This window comes from Cyanistes caeruleus, chromosome 1 (assembly GCF_971803275.1).
Source record: "Cyanistes caeruleus chromosome 1, bCyaCae1.hap1.1, whole genome shotgun sequence".
Taxonomy (NCBI): domain Eukaryota; kingdom Metazoa; phylum Chordata; class Aves; order Passeriformes; family Paridae; genus Cyanistes; species Cyanistes caeruleus.
The window spans coordinates 128,248,922-128,261,889 of NC_141701.1; the positions used below are offsets into that span (position 1 = coordinate 128,248,922).

A 12,968-nucleotide genomic window follows, 5' to 3' on the forward strand; every position below is an offset into this window, starting at 1 on the left:
ATTAGACTGTTTCCAAGAATCACAACAAGAGCCTGAGGGCATTGTCCAAACACTTCTTGAACTCTGTCAGGCTTGGTGCTGTGACACTTCCCTGGGGAGCCTGTTCCACTGCCCAACCAGCCTCTGGGTGAAGAATGCTTTTCTGATATCTATCTTAAATTTCCCTGAGACTTCAGGTCATTCCCTTTGGTCCTATCACTGGCCACCACAAGGAAGAGATCCTTCCTCTGCCCCTCCTTTGTGCATCCCATGAATTTAATAATTGATGATCTTATTATCAGGTACTCCCACACCTCACATGAGCAACTCCATCCAGTGTGTGGGAAAAGAGTACAGTAACAAAGGAAAAAAGTGCTAAAAAGGAACAAATATTAAGGCTTGCTTACTCTTGGTTTCTAGCTTCAACAACAGAAGTAATTAAAGTGCATCAATCAGGTCTTTTTTTTTTCTGTGATAGTGTTTTTAACAGCCTGCAAATTCCTATGACTATAATCAGCCTGATCCCACTGTGCTCCCTGTCAGATACCACAATGGCTATAATCTGGCACCTGCTTGGTACAAAACTTGGAAGTGAGCCTGGGTGCCCACAGAATAAAAATTAAGCGTGTTCACTGCTGAGGGAGAGGATCAGAGCGAATTTAGGAACACTGGTGACAGCCTTTATTCTTCTCTCTCAGCAAGAGAGTCCTGGCTACTACAGGTCAGAAAACACTGCTGTTGTTCTGCCTTAAACCTCCCTTTTCCAGATGCAGAATTTCACTTTCAGAAGGAGCCAGTGTGGGGAAGTGTTTCCAATAATATCAGCTACCCTACATCTCTCTCTTCTGGACTGCCCAGCATGCCCCATTGTCAGACTGTTCAGAAAGCAACAAAATTTCTTGCCTTGACCAGCTGGAAAATCCTCTTCCTCATGCCTCACTTACAGAGATGCATCACCTAGAAAAGCAATGGGTTTAGATAACCTATGCTTTTTCATCCTGCCAAATTCACTTTTTTTCTGCAGCGCAGAATCCAGTGGATCCCACTGATAGGGAGGTGTCTTAAGCAGATTTGTCTGTCTCTGATGCTGATTTGTCTGTCTCTGATAATGATTGTTCTCCCCAGTAAATTGCTGTGGTATCTCCAATAGAGACATCTCTGCAGCTGTACAGAAATCTCTCACTGGCTTAGTGAAGTACAGCCACTTATAGTACAACTTTATTCACATAAGAAAGCATTTACTCATGGTCTACGTTCACTTTGAAATTCCTTATTGGAATGGGAAACTGTTAAACAGCAATCTTCATTGCTGTCCAGTTAAACATAAACAGACCCATGAACTGGATTCTTGTACGCAGAGTACAAGCTTTAATTAATGAAAACTGAAAGGAAAGTGATTTGTAGCACTAAGTCTGCACATTCCTGCAAATGCTGTTGTTGCCACTTTGTGAGACACAGAGACGCTTGAACAGCTTGGATGCTCTGGTTTGTCTGAGAAGAGCCTAGCGTGCTGTGGGCTGTCTTGCAAAGAGATAACAGTAACAACAGGGACTGGCATCTTCACAGTCAGAGATGCAATGAGAAGTCAGGAGTTACTGGCTCCCGGTGGTGGGCCTGGCTTACATCTCCTTTCACAGAGCCCAGAATTGTCAGGACCTAAAAAATGGAACAGCCCAGATGGGTTGCATCAGCCTCTCACCTGCACCTAGCTGCCAAATATGAGGTGTCCATGCTACCAGGTAAGGTTCATTTTATATTGAGTGAAGAGAAGGGTCATATGCTTCCCAGATCACATCCAGCATCATTCTGAGAGATATTAGGGATGAGTACAAGAACAACTTTGCAGGTTTTGGGGGCAATTGTGTTTTACCTGCCTTTCTTGACACAGGGATATTAATTAATCATTGGTCATAGTGAGAGTGCAAACAGGGACAGTATGCACTAAAAGCTACCCGGGTTTGTGTAGCAACATACAAAAAAAAAAATTCAGGGCTGCATGTTTCTATCATGTTTACATAATGTGGCTGATAAAGGAATAAAATCCTTACAATTAAAAAGGATAATTATGACAAAGCTTTATAAGATATAGACAGATAGTGAACAGTGAATTAGCATTGAATGTTAGTGCACAGGAAAAGGTAGAAACTAATGAAGGCCTGTCTGTGGTCACAATCCAAAGCGGTTTGCCTGTTTCATTCTGGGAAAACAATTCTGTGGCTTATTTTTTGACAGCATCCTTTCTTTTACTCCCAAAATGACAGCTGAAGAAAATCATAGTGAAACAATATCAAAGGTTGCTCAAATTTAATCTAATGCTATCTAGCAGGCAGAGGTATAAGTACTGAAGGAAGCAGCAGCATTGTTTAAGCCAGGCTGAACAAAGCAGTGTGTGTCCTTGGTGTGTTTGGAGCAGGGGCTTTTCCAGGTCTGCCTCCCCAGCGCAAACTGCAGCCTGCAGCTGTGATTTCTCAGTGTAGGGAAAGAGAGCAGCTCCATGGAGAGCCAGTAAATGCCAGCCCAGCTTGCAGGCTGGCCAGCAAATGGACACACGCCCAGGGTTGTGTCAGGGCCGTGCCTGGATCTCTGGCACCCCACAGAGGCACATGGATCCGGGAAGGGAGATGCCAGCGCCTGCTCTGCGGCAGCTCAGTAGATTATTCCTTCTGGTTCCAGCAGCAAGTACTTCTTCATGGACAGAGGAATGGACAGCAAGGGGACTTGTCGATGGCACCTTTCTGATAATATTGCCCGAATAGCACATCTGCATAAGTGCATCAGTGACCGTGGTGAATTGCTGCACACAGTGAACAAAGAGTCATAGAAATCCTGGTGCCGCTGGAGAAAAAAACAACCACAAGTGTGTTTTAGGGCGGCCAGAATATTTGGAGTAAGGATTTTTGAATTAAAGGTATAATTATGTCAAAGCATATAGTTTGTCCCCCAGTTTTGCCTTTTGACCACATATTTTCCTCTTTAATCTCTTACTTTTCATTTAAATTCTCCCTTTCATTTGCAGATAACTCATCCTGTTCACAAAATCTGATCCATGAAACAGAACTTAGAGGTACGTAGTAATACCTGACTAATATGGCACTTTAAAAATATTTGGTGACTTAAAAAAAATTATATAGATATACATATTGACAAATCTGAAGAAAAAGCAGTCACAGCCAGAATCTTTTCACTGGCTGACTAGAGGGACAGCTGAGTTCCTGCTGTACCACTCACAGAGGGTGCTCCAAAGGATAATGTTGCAATTAAAATATCAAAAATGTCTTTTTTGCAGTGTGTGATATGCTTTAGTCAAATGAGAGATATTAAGAGGGAAAGCCCCCATCCTCTGAAATGTTCTTCTCTTTCAAAACTGTTCTTTCTTTCTTATGGTTTGGTATGGGTTATACAGATAATAAGCCTGGATTTCACTCAGTTGTAACTCATTGAGAGCTTACCTCCAAGACATCCTCAGGTATGGCTGCTTTCCACTTAGATGTTGATTTGATGTGTTCGTAGGAGTTGACAACCACCTCCACAGCTCTGGGGTGGGAATGACAGGCTTGTAGCACCTGCAGGCAGGATGCATGGAGACCATGAGTACCACCAGGGAGCTGGGGCTAGCCTGGGTGCTTGGCACTGCACAACAGCAAACTGAGACACAGCCAAACAATTGTGAGAGGATAAAGTTGGAGATGCAAAAGACACAGGCCCCCTCCACACCTTACTGCAAGCACAGTAAGAAACTCCAGGCTCATCCACAGTTTAAGACCATACAGAAATGCTACCTTAGATCTCCACAGCTGTCTAGATGGGGTGGGCTTTATCACCCAAATCTTGTTCATAGCTGGCTCGAGTGACACAACACCAGGCAAAGCCATGCACAAAAATTCTTGCTTCAGCACATGCAGCTCATGAACACAGAAAAACCCCATCATATGAATCAAAAATGCATTGTTAAAGAAAGATTTTAAAATATGACCAGAAGAAACTGTTCAGAAGTAAGGCTTTCAAGGCACCTGACACAACTGCTCTTCCCAATGATTTTATCTCAACAGGAAAAAAACCCCAGTCTATTATCACTCATATGCAGGGGATAACATTGCATTCACCCAATTTCATCCCATGCAGTCTCCAGGTTTCACAAACAAAACTGCAGAACATCCCTCTGGGATAAATAACCTACACTTTTACAGATGGGCAAATGATAGTTTGGAAGAGAATCTCGCTTCATGCAATAGGATGCAGGAAGAGGAGATTTCAGACATTGCTCTCAAATACCCTCTAGGAGACTAAGCATTGTTCTGCTACAGACAGAACCTGCTCATCCTGGGCTCAGGAAGGCACAATTAAAAAAAAAAAAAAGGCATTTTATTCAAAGGCTTCTGGTTGCTTGGCTTGTTAAAATTTACATATACAGTTGGGGAACTGCACACTGTTGCTTAGGGTACTGAGATGAGAGAGAATAGGTCCGGACTTCAGCAAGCTTAGTTAGTACTCTGATATAACAGGACTCTTAGGTACTCCTGTCAGTGTCTTGGGCTTTGCAGGTGTTTAAAAACTTTTTAGGATGGATCCTGCAATACTTTTTTTTTTATTTTTTTGGGGTTTTTTTGTTTTGTTTTGTTTTGTGTTTTGTCATCAGCTATGAGCCCAGGCCCAGTACCTCTCCTTAATTCTCAAATTTCCTGGGAATAATCCAAAACTTTATTGAGAAGCATTTAATTTTGAATAGATTTGAGTAGATTTTAAAATGTCAGATGTGACAAACTGAATCAAGTGGTCTTGTTGCTAATCCTTGGTGGAGACCATGAAATATGCATTTCATATAACTCAGTTAAACCTGTATGAAGCCATTGGTTTGACAAAGGGATGTGGGTTCTCTGAAATGGGAAAGTGAATCTGCTCTGAAAAATTAGGCTTCAACCAGCATTTAGAGTTTGGCATTTCAGGTTGGTTAAGAGCAAAAATTAGATGTGTATCTGGTTTCTGGTACAGGCAACTGTAATTTCACTTCAGTTAAGTGATACCACTCTTACAGCAGGTCATCTCACAATGTTTTGGGCATTCTGGGCCCACATTGACAGGACTCCAGCAAACTCAGATAGCACTAAATCCTGAGGTTTGGATCTCTCATCCCATTCCTGTTCAAGCCACCACCTCTCTCCATACCCCTACTGTACGAAGACATCCTTAACCTTGTGGAACTGCAGAGGGTATATCCTAGCTGCTCCATGATTCAGTAGCAGCTGGTAGCAGATGTCTGGCTGAGCAGCTGGCCGCACAGATGTCACTTTTATGATGTACTGTAGGGGTGCACAGCCATTGACATCCATGATGTTTGCTTCTGCTCCTGCCTCCAGCAGCATATGCAGCAGGACGTGATCGCAGTTCCAGGCAGCTTTGTGGAGTGCTGATTTGAAATCCTCATCACGAGCATTCACTTCAGCTTTATAGTCTAGGAGCATCCGACAGATGAGGTGGTGATCCTGGCTGTATATCTGATCCTTATAGTGGAGGGCCCAGTAGGCTGCACAGGCCAGGGGAGTCTCCATGTAGGCATTGAGAGCATCCACCTGTGCTCCCTGTTCCACGTAAAAGGCCACAAGCTCTGGGACACCCAAACGTGCCACGACGTGCAGAGGAGTCTCCTCGTCTTTGTTGTTTGTTCTTATGTTCACATTTGCTCCTGCCAAAGAAAGATGAAGGGGGAAATGATGGCAATGAAACACTTGTTTGGCCATCTCTCCGTATGGGCCCTTCTTCCCAAGGAAAAGGTCAGGGTGGGCAGCTGGCATGAAAGATGTGTAAATGCAAACAGCATGGATCCTGCATTAGTTAAGTCTCCAGGGAAACTCTTAGAAACTCAAGGTTCTTGGATCCAGCTTCAAATGTGATATGCTGGCCCCAAGCTGGAAGAACTTATCTGATCATTCTATTTCAGAGCAGCATGCAAGCCCAGATTTCCGTGTAAAATGCTTTTTCCTATAAATTGAGAACTGGTGGAGAAAGGAGAGCGTTACTCCTGCTCCAGAGAGCAGCCCTGCTCCGCTCTGCACCCTGAAAACACTCTCTGCAGCACCTCGCTAAGGCGAGCCTGGATGAAAGGACATTTCATAACAGATACCATATATTTCATAGAGATACCATATATTAAAGAAGCACTGCCAGGGTCCCCGGTGGAGGGTGGGATGCCGGTTCCAAGGCGCTGCGGAGCGGGTCCCGCAGCTGGAGCAAGAGCACCATCTGCCGAGCGGCGAGCCTGCCCGGCGGGGACAGCGGGCTCCGGGCCGCAAAACCCGGCTGCTAATGCTGCTAAGCCCTGCTGGGTGTTAGCCCTGTCCATGTCCCTGAGCCGGCACCGGCAATCCAAGTTTGGAGTGCTAACCAAAGGTGGGATCAGCACGGCTTGCCCTGCCGCCCCAGCCAGAGGGGAATAAACAGCAGTGACCTGGATGGAGCCCAAGGGACACCACTGAGCGGGGACAGCAGGTGAGAGATGCAGCTCGGAAATCTGGGGCAGGGACATTATCTGACACCCTGGCTTCAGCTCTTGCAGGGCGCTGCTCTGGGAAAGTGCACACCTGGCACGGTTTGCTCCAGACCTTTCCCATTCTATCTGGAGCCTCTGAATTCAGCTCACATGGAAATCAGAGTTTAAAGGGTGCTTTGGGAGGAAGGGTGGCTTTTAAAGTACTATTATTCTGTTGTTGATGGGTGGGTGGAGAAAGCCTGCAGAATACATCCTTTCACTTCCATTCATCCTATACTGTGTTTCATAAGAGTACATTTGACTTTTAAGCTTTTCTATGCTAGCAAATTCAGCTCCTGCTGACAGGACTGTTTGCTCTGGGCAGGGTACAACTGGCAGCATTTATTTTCCTTTCTACCAAACAAAATAATATGTATCTTTCCAGCAGAAGAAAAGCAATGTTGTTATTCATTTATGACTGCAGATTGTCTTGCCCACAGAGCATGGACTTTGCACTTGGGCTCTGCATCTCAGGAAAAGCTTTCAATAACAACACATGTAACAAAACCAACCCAAAATCATTTGTATTGCCATGGCACAGTGTGATAAATAGAGGAGTCTCTCTGTAACTAAAGACTTGAACTGTGTTTTCTCTTACTGTGTCCTGTGTCAGTACCCTTCTGTTCAGAAAATAGTGTGTGACAAATATGTTTATGGAAGAATTACATCAATTCATATCCTCATTTGTTGTAGACAAGCTGCATCACCATGTACCTTACTTTGGGAAAACAAAAATCTTATATAACGCTCTTTTTTTTTCCTCCAGGCATGAGCTTGGCTGCATCCATGACAAATGAAAAGAAAGTATGAAAACTGCATCAAATTTTTCAAGGCCAGATCTCAAAAAACAAGTGGTTGGAAAAATTTTACTCAGGTCCAGGAAATTTTAACAAGAAAGAAGATGAGGGGTACCCTTTCATGTGAAAATAGATCAATAGTAAGCCTAGATGAATAAGACAGAAAAAGCCCCAAGAGAAATAGAAACTCTGTGATTCAGAGGAGCTCTGCTGCTGATGGACTGATTGGGCAGTGGACTGGAGGCACTGAAATGGGAAACAATCTTGGAGTAAGGACCAGTGGCCAATGAAAGGAAAATATAAATGAGGCGAGGAAACAGAATGGGAGAAATTTCCTCTGATCAAAGACATGAGGACAAGGAGTCTGAGATGGAGACATGAGTCACCTGTGGGTGGAAGGGATAAATACACATCTACTTTGAAAAGTTGCCTCCTAAGAGAAAGGCCAGGCCATGCCCACCATCTTTGTCCATGCCATGAGAGGTGCTCCAGAGCTTTACCTTACCTCTCCAGAGCAGCTGCTGGGCACAAGGCATGGAGGTTCGTGTTGTACAGAAGTGCAGGGGCGCCTGCCCGCTCATAGAAAAGCAGTTCAGCTTAGCTCCGTGGTTGCAAAGGATCTTGAGACACTCAACATTTGCCATTTCACAGGCTATGTGGATGGCAGCTTTTCCATTGGGCCGGCAGTTGATTGTAGCTTTGTGATTGAGGAGGACCAAAAGACTCTCCAGATGTCCATACATGACAGCTAGATGAAGTCCAGTTGCCCAAGATATTTTTAATTTGTAGCTGGGAAGCCAGTACCCTGTACAAAGTGAGAATATGTTACCAGTCTTGGCAAAGACTTTTCTTTGGACTGTTCACCTACTGAGAATAATTGAAGGGGAAGAAAGGGTTGGAGTTTTAATGTAATTTACTGTAATTTCACCAGCATAATGCACACGAAGTTCTCTCAAGCATAACTTCATTAAGCACTGTTACTATGTGTGCTGAATAGCCTGCCTTTTGGGAAGATAATTCCCATGTAGATGTACTCCAAAAGAAGCTATTAGACTTATTTTGTGACTGGTATAGATTAAACAAAAAACAAAAACAAAAAAATTGCTTAGAGAGTTTGAAATGCCACCAGCTAAAACATATGGGGGAAGTGGGATCTCCAGCCTGCCAATAGCTGAACAAAGGTGGCATTGGAATGAGACAACAGCATTTACTTAGGACAGTGACTCAACAGACAGCTCATCCTACTGTTTCTGTGTGGGAGACGGCAGGATCTTGCATGTCAGGGGCTGGATTCAGACCTCCAGGGATGCATTACACATAGATGACCCTTGGCAATACGGCTGCAGCTGTGTCAGGGACCTCCTGCCAACTGCTGCCCTGAGGAGCACAGAGTGAGGAGATTGGATGCTGATGTAAGTTAGGCTGAAGAGCCAAATAGAAGCAGTGACACCTTAGCATGAAATTTGGCTGCAAAATGTTTGGATTTTTCTCAGAAAATGTCACAATGATTTTTTTTCTTTTGTTTATTTACAAACAGGTGTAAGGCCAAATAACACATAAATACTTGTTCCCAAGTCAGGACTATATGCTTAATGACTGCACAGATACAGTCTCAGAAGTGATTACTATCACCACTTGTTTGAGATAAGTAAAATATCATAATGATGTGCAGAAGGGCAAGAGAAGTCTAAATATGTTTCTTTATATACAGTACCTTCATCTTAGCTAGAATGTGACTATGAAATTCTCTGAGTTTGATTTATCTATTTCTCCTTTTACAATTGCCTGGTTGACATCTGTTATCATGTGGAAAACACACACAAAAAAAATTAGAGACATATAGAGAGGTCAAATTAATTCAAACCTTCTTTTTTTAGTCTCTAGTTTAATGCAGTTTTTCAACACTAATGTCATATATATACAGTTTTTACAGTATTCATTAGGTACAAGCAGGAAGGAAACAAAGTGCTGGTGGCAGGGAGAAATGGATTCAAATTCTTCTTCCCTCTTAGATAAATTACAAGTATATTTTCAGATAGTGGGCAAGAAACTGCAGACCATGTCATCTACTCTAGGACCAAATTTTTGTGACTTCCAAACCCAGTTCTCAAGGAACCCACACTGTAAATGGCAAGAGCAGCCCTGAGGCCCCAGCGTGCCCGAGCAGGGTGACAGCCTCCTCTGAGGACACTCAACCTGCTGACTGCGCAGCTTTCACTGGCAACCCTGTTAGGGCAACCTTCTCATCATAAACCCTCAAACCAGGCACAGACAAGGTGGGCTGTATCCCAAAGTCTCTGCATATAGCAGAACAAGCTTCTTAAATCCCCTCCCTGTCCAACTGCACGTGTAGTGTTCCCCCTTGTTACCAGTGAGCTGTGAGGTACTTCCAGCTTATCCCACAAAGGGCTGGGTCTCCCATTTATGGCCAGATATAAGCAATAAACTATACATTAACTGCAGGAAAGTGATATTAAATGCCAGGTTATTGCTTTTTTATAGCCACAATTCTCCTGCCTGAGTCCACAATATATTTCTGTTGCCTGTGCTGCTTGCAGGTGAGTTGTGCTCAGACATTCCCAGGGAACATCTCCCATATCCTCTGCCCAAACCTGTCGACATCTCCGAGCTCAGAGGGACAGGGACAGACGCTGAGCTGGAAGCAGATGTGGGCCCCATGGGAAACCTCATTCAGCTTAGTTGTTTCTTTGGTTAGTAACATAAAAAACCCATGGTGCAAGCAACATCAGCATCTTTGAGAGCTCTCATCCTCTTTGTAAGAGAGGAAGAAAAGTCACTCTCTCACCCCTGACATCTCTTTTCCACTTCATCGCTAAGGGCTAAGGCAAGGCTCAGACTGTCAGAATGGTGGGGTGGTAAATTTTTCTCTCCCCTTCATCCTCAAGGAAATCCTCCTTTCATATTCATATTTCACAGTTATCTATCATTCAGAACAAAATTAAAATTTACACAAAAGTTGATAGAAGTGTTTCCCGCCTTTCAGAAAAAATGAATACAATACTATGATTTAGGCCATAAGGATACATTTTCCTCTGTCTCTACTTTTTGGAAAACAGAATTCTGCAAAAGAGACTAGTTAATGATTGCAGTCAATTGATCTGTAATTAATAATCTTTTCATTAATCCTGTAGTCTCAAACCACAGTCAGAATGCATTTTAGTCTGCTGAGGACAGAAGATAAACTCAGCACAGTGTAGCTTAGTTCATACACTGTCCCTTGGGGAAGTACATCATGACTGCACCATCCCTACCCTGAAGAAATCAAAAGAGCAGGAACCAATCATTAAAGAAGGGGTAAACACAGGAAAAGAGAAGAGGTGAGATAGTCCCTTCTTTTTGCCACAGAAGAGAAAGTGCACTTGCTGTGCTGCTGCTTTCGGAGGTGTTTATCTCCACATATGATTAACTTCTGGCAGAGACTGATCATTACTGCTTTCTAAATACAGAAGAAGAGTCTGTTGGCAAGTGGGTCATGAAGTATGTGGATTTGAGCAAAGAAAAAACTTGGTTTTTTACTTTAAATTGTAAGGTTTTGGAAACTCAGTGTCTGGCTGGGAAATGGTTTGGGTTTTCTACACTCTAAAACAGATGTTGTGTTGATTGTTCTGGTTGCTTTTTTCCAGATTATTTTTCTGTTTTGATAAACTAGCACATCCTCATTTTCTGTCATTTGTAAAAATAAACCTTCTCCCATCCAGCAACATCCAAGGTCTACAGTATTTCCTTAGTTCCCTTGAGCTATGGAGAATCCACCTTACTTCCATTGAAAATAGAAGACAGGGAATATTTTATGTTTCTAAATAGTCTTTATATGTGAATGGATTAATGCAAGAAATGTATACACCCCCTTTTAGCCTGCATGTGTCTATTCTGGGATTTGCACCTGATTTCTCTGTGAGGAAATGGCAAAGGGTTCTCTTCCTGGAGTCTCCTGCAGCTGCAGCACCAAGGCTCAGGCTGGGCTCTGGCCTGCCCTTCACCAAGCCCACACAGCTGATAAGCTCCCCTGCTACAGTGGCCCTGGCCATGTGAGCCTGCTGAGACAGTACTGCCTGTGGATCAGCTTCTGCTGCAGCTTCAGAAGAGGTAAAAGGCCACAGCTCCTCGAAAATCACTGAAACCCCTCTACTTGCTGTCTGGTGAATGCTGCCACATTTACCTTGTTTGTAGGATGCCAGAATCAGGTTTTCATCTTCCACTTCAAACACTGTGTCCACGTCTATTTTCTTTTGGCTCAAGAGCTCTTCCAGTGTTTCAAAGGCATTGGACTTCAGGGCTTCAAGAAAAGCTTTTTTCACCAACTTAGCAGCTGCAGCTCGAGTAATTTTCCCCTCTGTGCTCTCTCCCTCTCTGTATGTCTCCTCCAAATCCATTTCCAAACGTATCTGTTTGTGCTGTGAAGAGGGGCACACTGAGGTCCCTACAGCACAGTTGCATGCTGAAGTTTCTGAAGACCAGAAGGTAATTTTATCACTCAGTCATGCTGATCTGCTTGTTCTATTTATATAAGGAGCATTTCGGGCATCGAAATGCCACTCTTAGATATCACCACGCTCTTTTGATGAAAGCGAGGACAGACACACTGGCAATTAAAACAAAATAAGAGTTATCTCCATGGGCTTCATACACATTAAGCTTCATTAACCACCTGATTACCTTCTGGTCCTGCCCATACACTTACATTAAAAGACACTAGTTCTGGGTGTTTTTTCTCAGCTGGAGAAGCACCCACACTCCCTTTCAGAGTTGCCATGGCTGATTATTGGCTGCAGTGGGATAGGATGCTTTGCCTACAGATGACTTTTAACTAGTGCAATTCAGGGGAAAAAAAAAAAAAATCTAAAAAATCTGCAAGGCACTCTCCATGTGGGAGGTAACCCACTCTTCTCCAGGACAGCATCCTGCTTGCTGGTGCTGAGTTCAGGGGAAACAGGCAGTTCTGCTTGGAAGGAGAAATGCCAGCACAAGGGGCCTGCAGGGCTGTACAGCTGCATCACAGGATGGGGGATCTCATACATTACAGGGGGGTTGTGTGTGAATTGACTCAGCTGCAAGCACAGGAGGCTTCATGGGTCCATAGGCTCTTCTTCCCCTGCTCACCCTTCATCTAAATTCAGAAGTTCTCTCTCACAAGCCCATCACCCACTGAACACTGCCCCCTCCCTGCTTTTTCCTGCAGTCTTTGCCAGCCCCATTCCTGTACTGACAGCAGTTAGAGGATGAAAACCCACACGTAGCTAGCATGAGTTGCTGCCATGCATCACCTAGAAGTGGTTCACACCTGCACCCACCTGGGCTTCTGGGTGAGACCATAGCTAGAAGGACACTATTTACCCTTGATTTAAATCACCCAGCAAAGCAGACACCACCACATACACCATTATAAAGCAATCTTCATATTTCTCCTTCCTGTGAGTTTGGCTGCCAGCTGGGCTGATGGAGAGATGTGAGCCAGGTGACAATGGAAGTCAGAGCAGCCTCTCTGCTGGAAGGGTTTCCAGAGGCCAGGTTCCTCAGGCAGCCCCATCAGCACCTGCAGGACCCCTGTCCATGGGACTGCTCACCAGCTGTCTCCTGCAGCCTGTGCTCAGCAAAGGTGGTACCAGACAGCAGTTCATATCTGTGAGTTCCTTCTACCTGTGTACTTC

General features: G+C 44.1%; 1 protein-coding gene and 1 long non-coding RNA gene across 3 annotated transcripts; one reads left to right on the forward strand and one right to left on the reverse strand.

The window, feature by feature from the left end:
- Nucleotides 1–1,516: 1,516 nt before the first annotated feature.
- On the forward strand, nucleotides 1,517–11,023 carry LOC111924237 (uncharacterized). Of its 2 annotated transcripts, XR_002861538.2 has the most exons (4): nucleotides 1,517–1,718; nucleotides 2,996–3,043; nucleotides 5,915–6,462; nucleotides 7,269–11,023. It is a non-coding gene; the product is annotated as an uncharacterized LOC111924237 (long non-coding RNA). The 2 variants fall into 2 exon arrangements; XR_002861537.2 differs by lacking the exon at nucleotides 5,915–6,462 and having other exon boundaries at nucleotides 7,269–7,713.
- On the reverse strand, nucleotides 2,035–11,764 carry ASB4 (ankyrin repeat and SOCS box containing 4). The gene is made up of 5 exons (XM_023920370.2): nucleotides 11,480–11,764; nucleotides 7,805–8,104; nucleotides 5,169–5,659; nucleotides 3,429–3,542; nucleotides 2,035–2,814 (listed from the first exon to the last, which is right to left on the reverse strand). Exons 1-5 carry the CDS (start codon nucleotides 11,691–11,693, stop codon nucleotides 2,626–2,628), a joined length of 1,308 nt encoding a protein of 435 aa, XP_023776138.1. The 5' UTR covers nucleotides 11,694–11,764; the 3' UTR covers nucleotides 2,035–2,625.
- Between the last annotated feature and the right edge of the window lie 1,204 nt (nucleotides 11,765–12,968).

Coding starts and splice junctions, on each gene's coding strand:
- ASB4 (XM_023920370.2), bottom strand. CDS start 11,693: ATGGATTTGGAGGAGACATACAGAGAGGGAGAGAGCACAGAGGGGAAA. Junction 3,543..5,168: donor ACCCTCTGCAGTTCCACAAG/GTTAAGGATGTC, acceptor TCCTGCCTGCAG/GTGCTACAAGCCTGTCATTC. Junction 2,815..3,428: donor TACCTGAGGATGTCTTGGAG/GTAAGCTCTCAA, acceptor TTTTTTCTCCAG/CGGCACCAGGATTTCTATGA.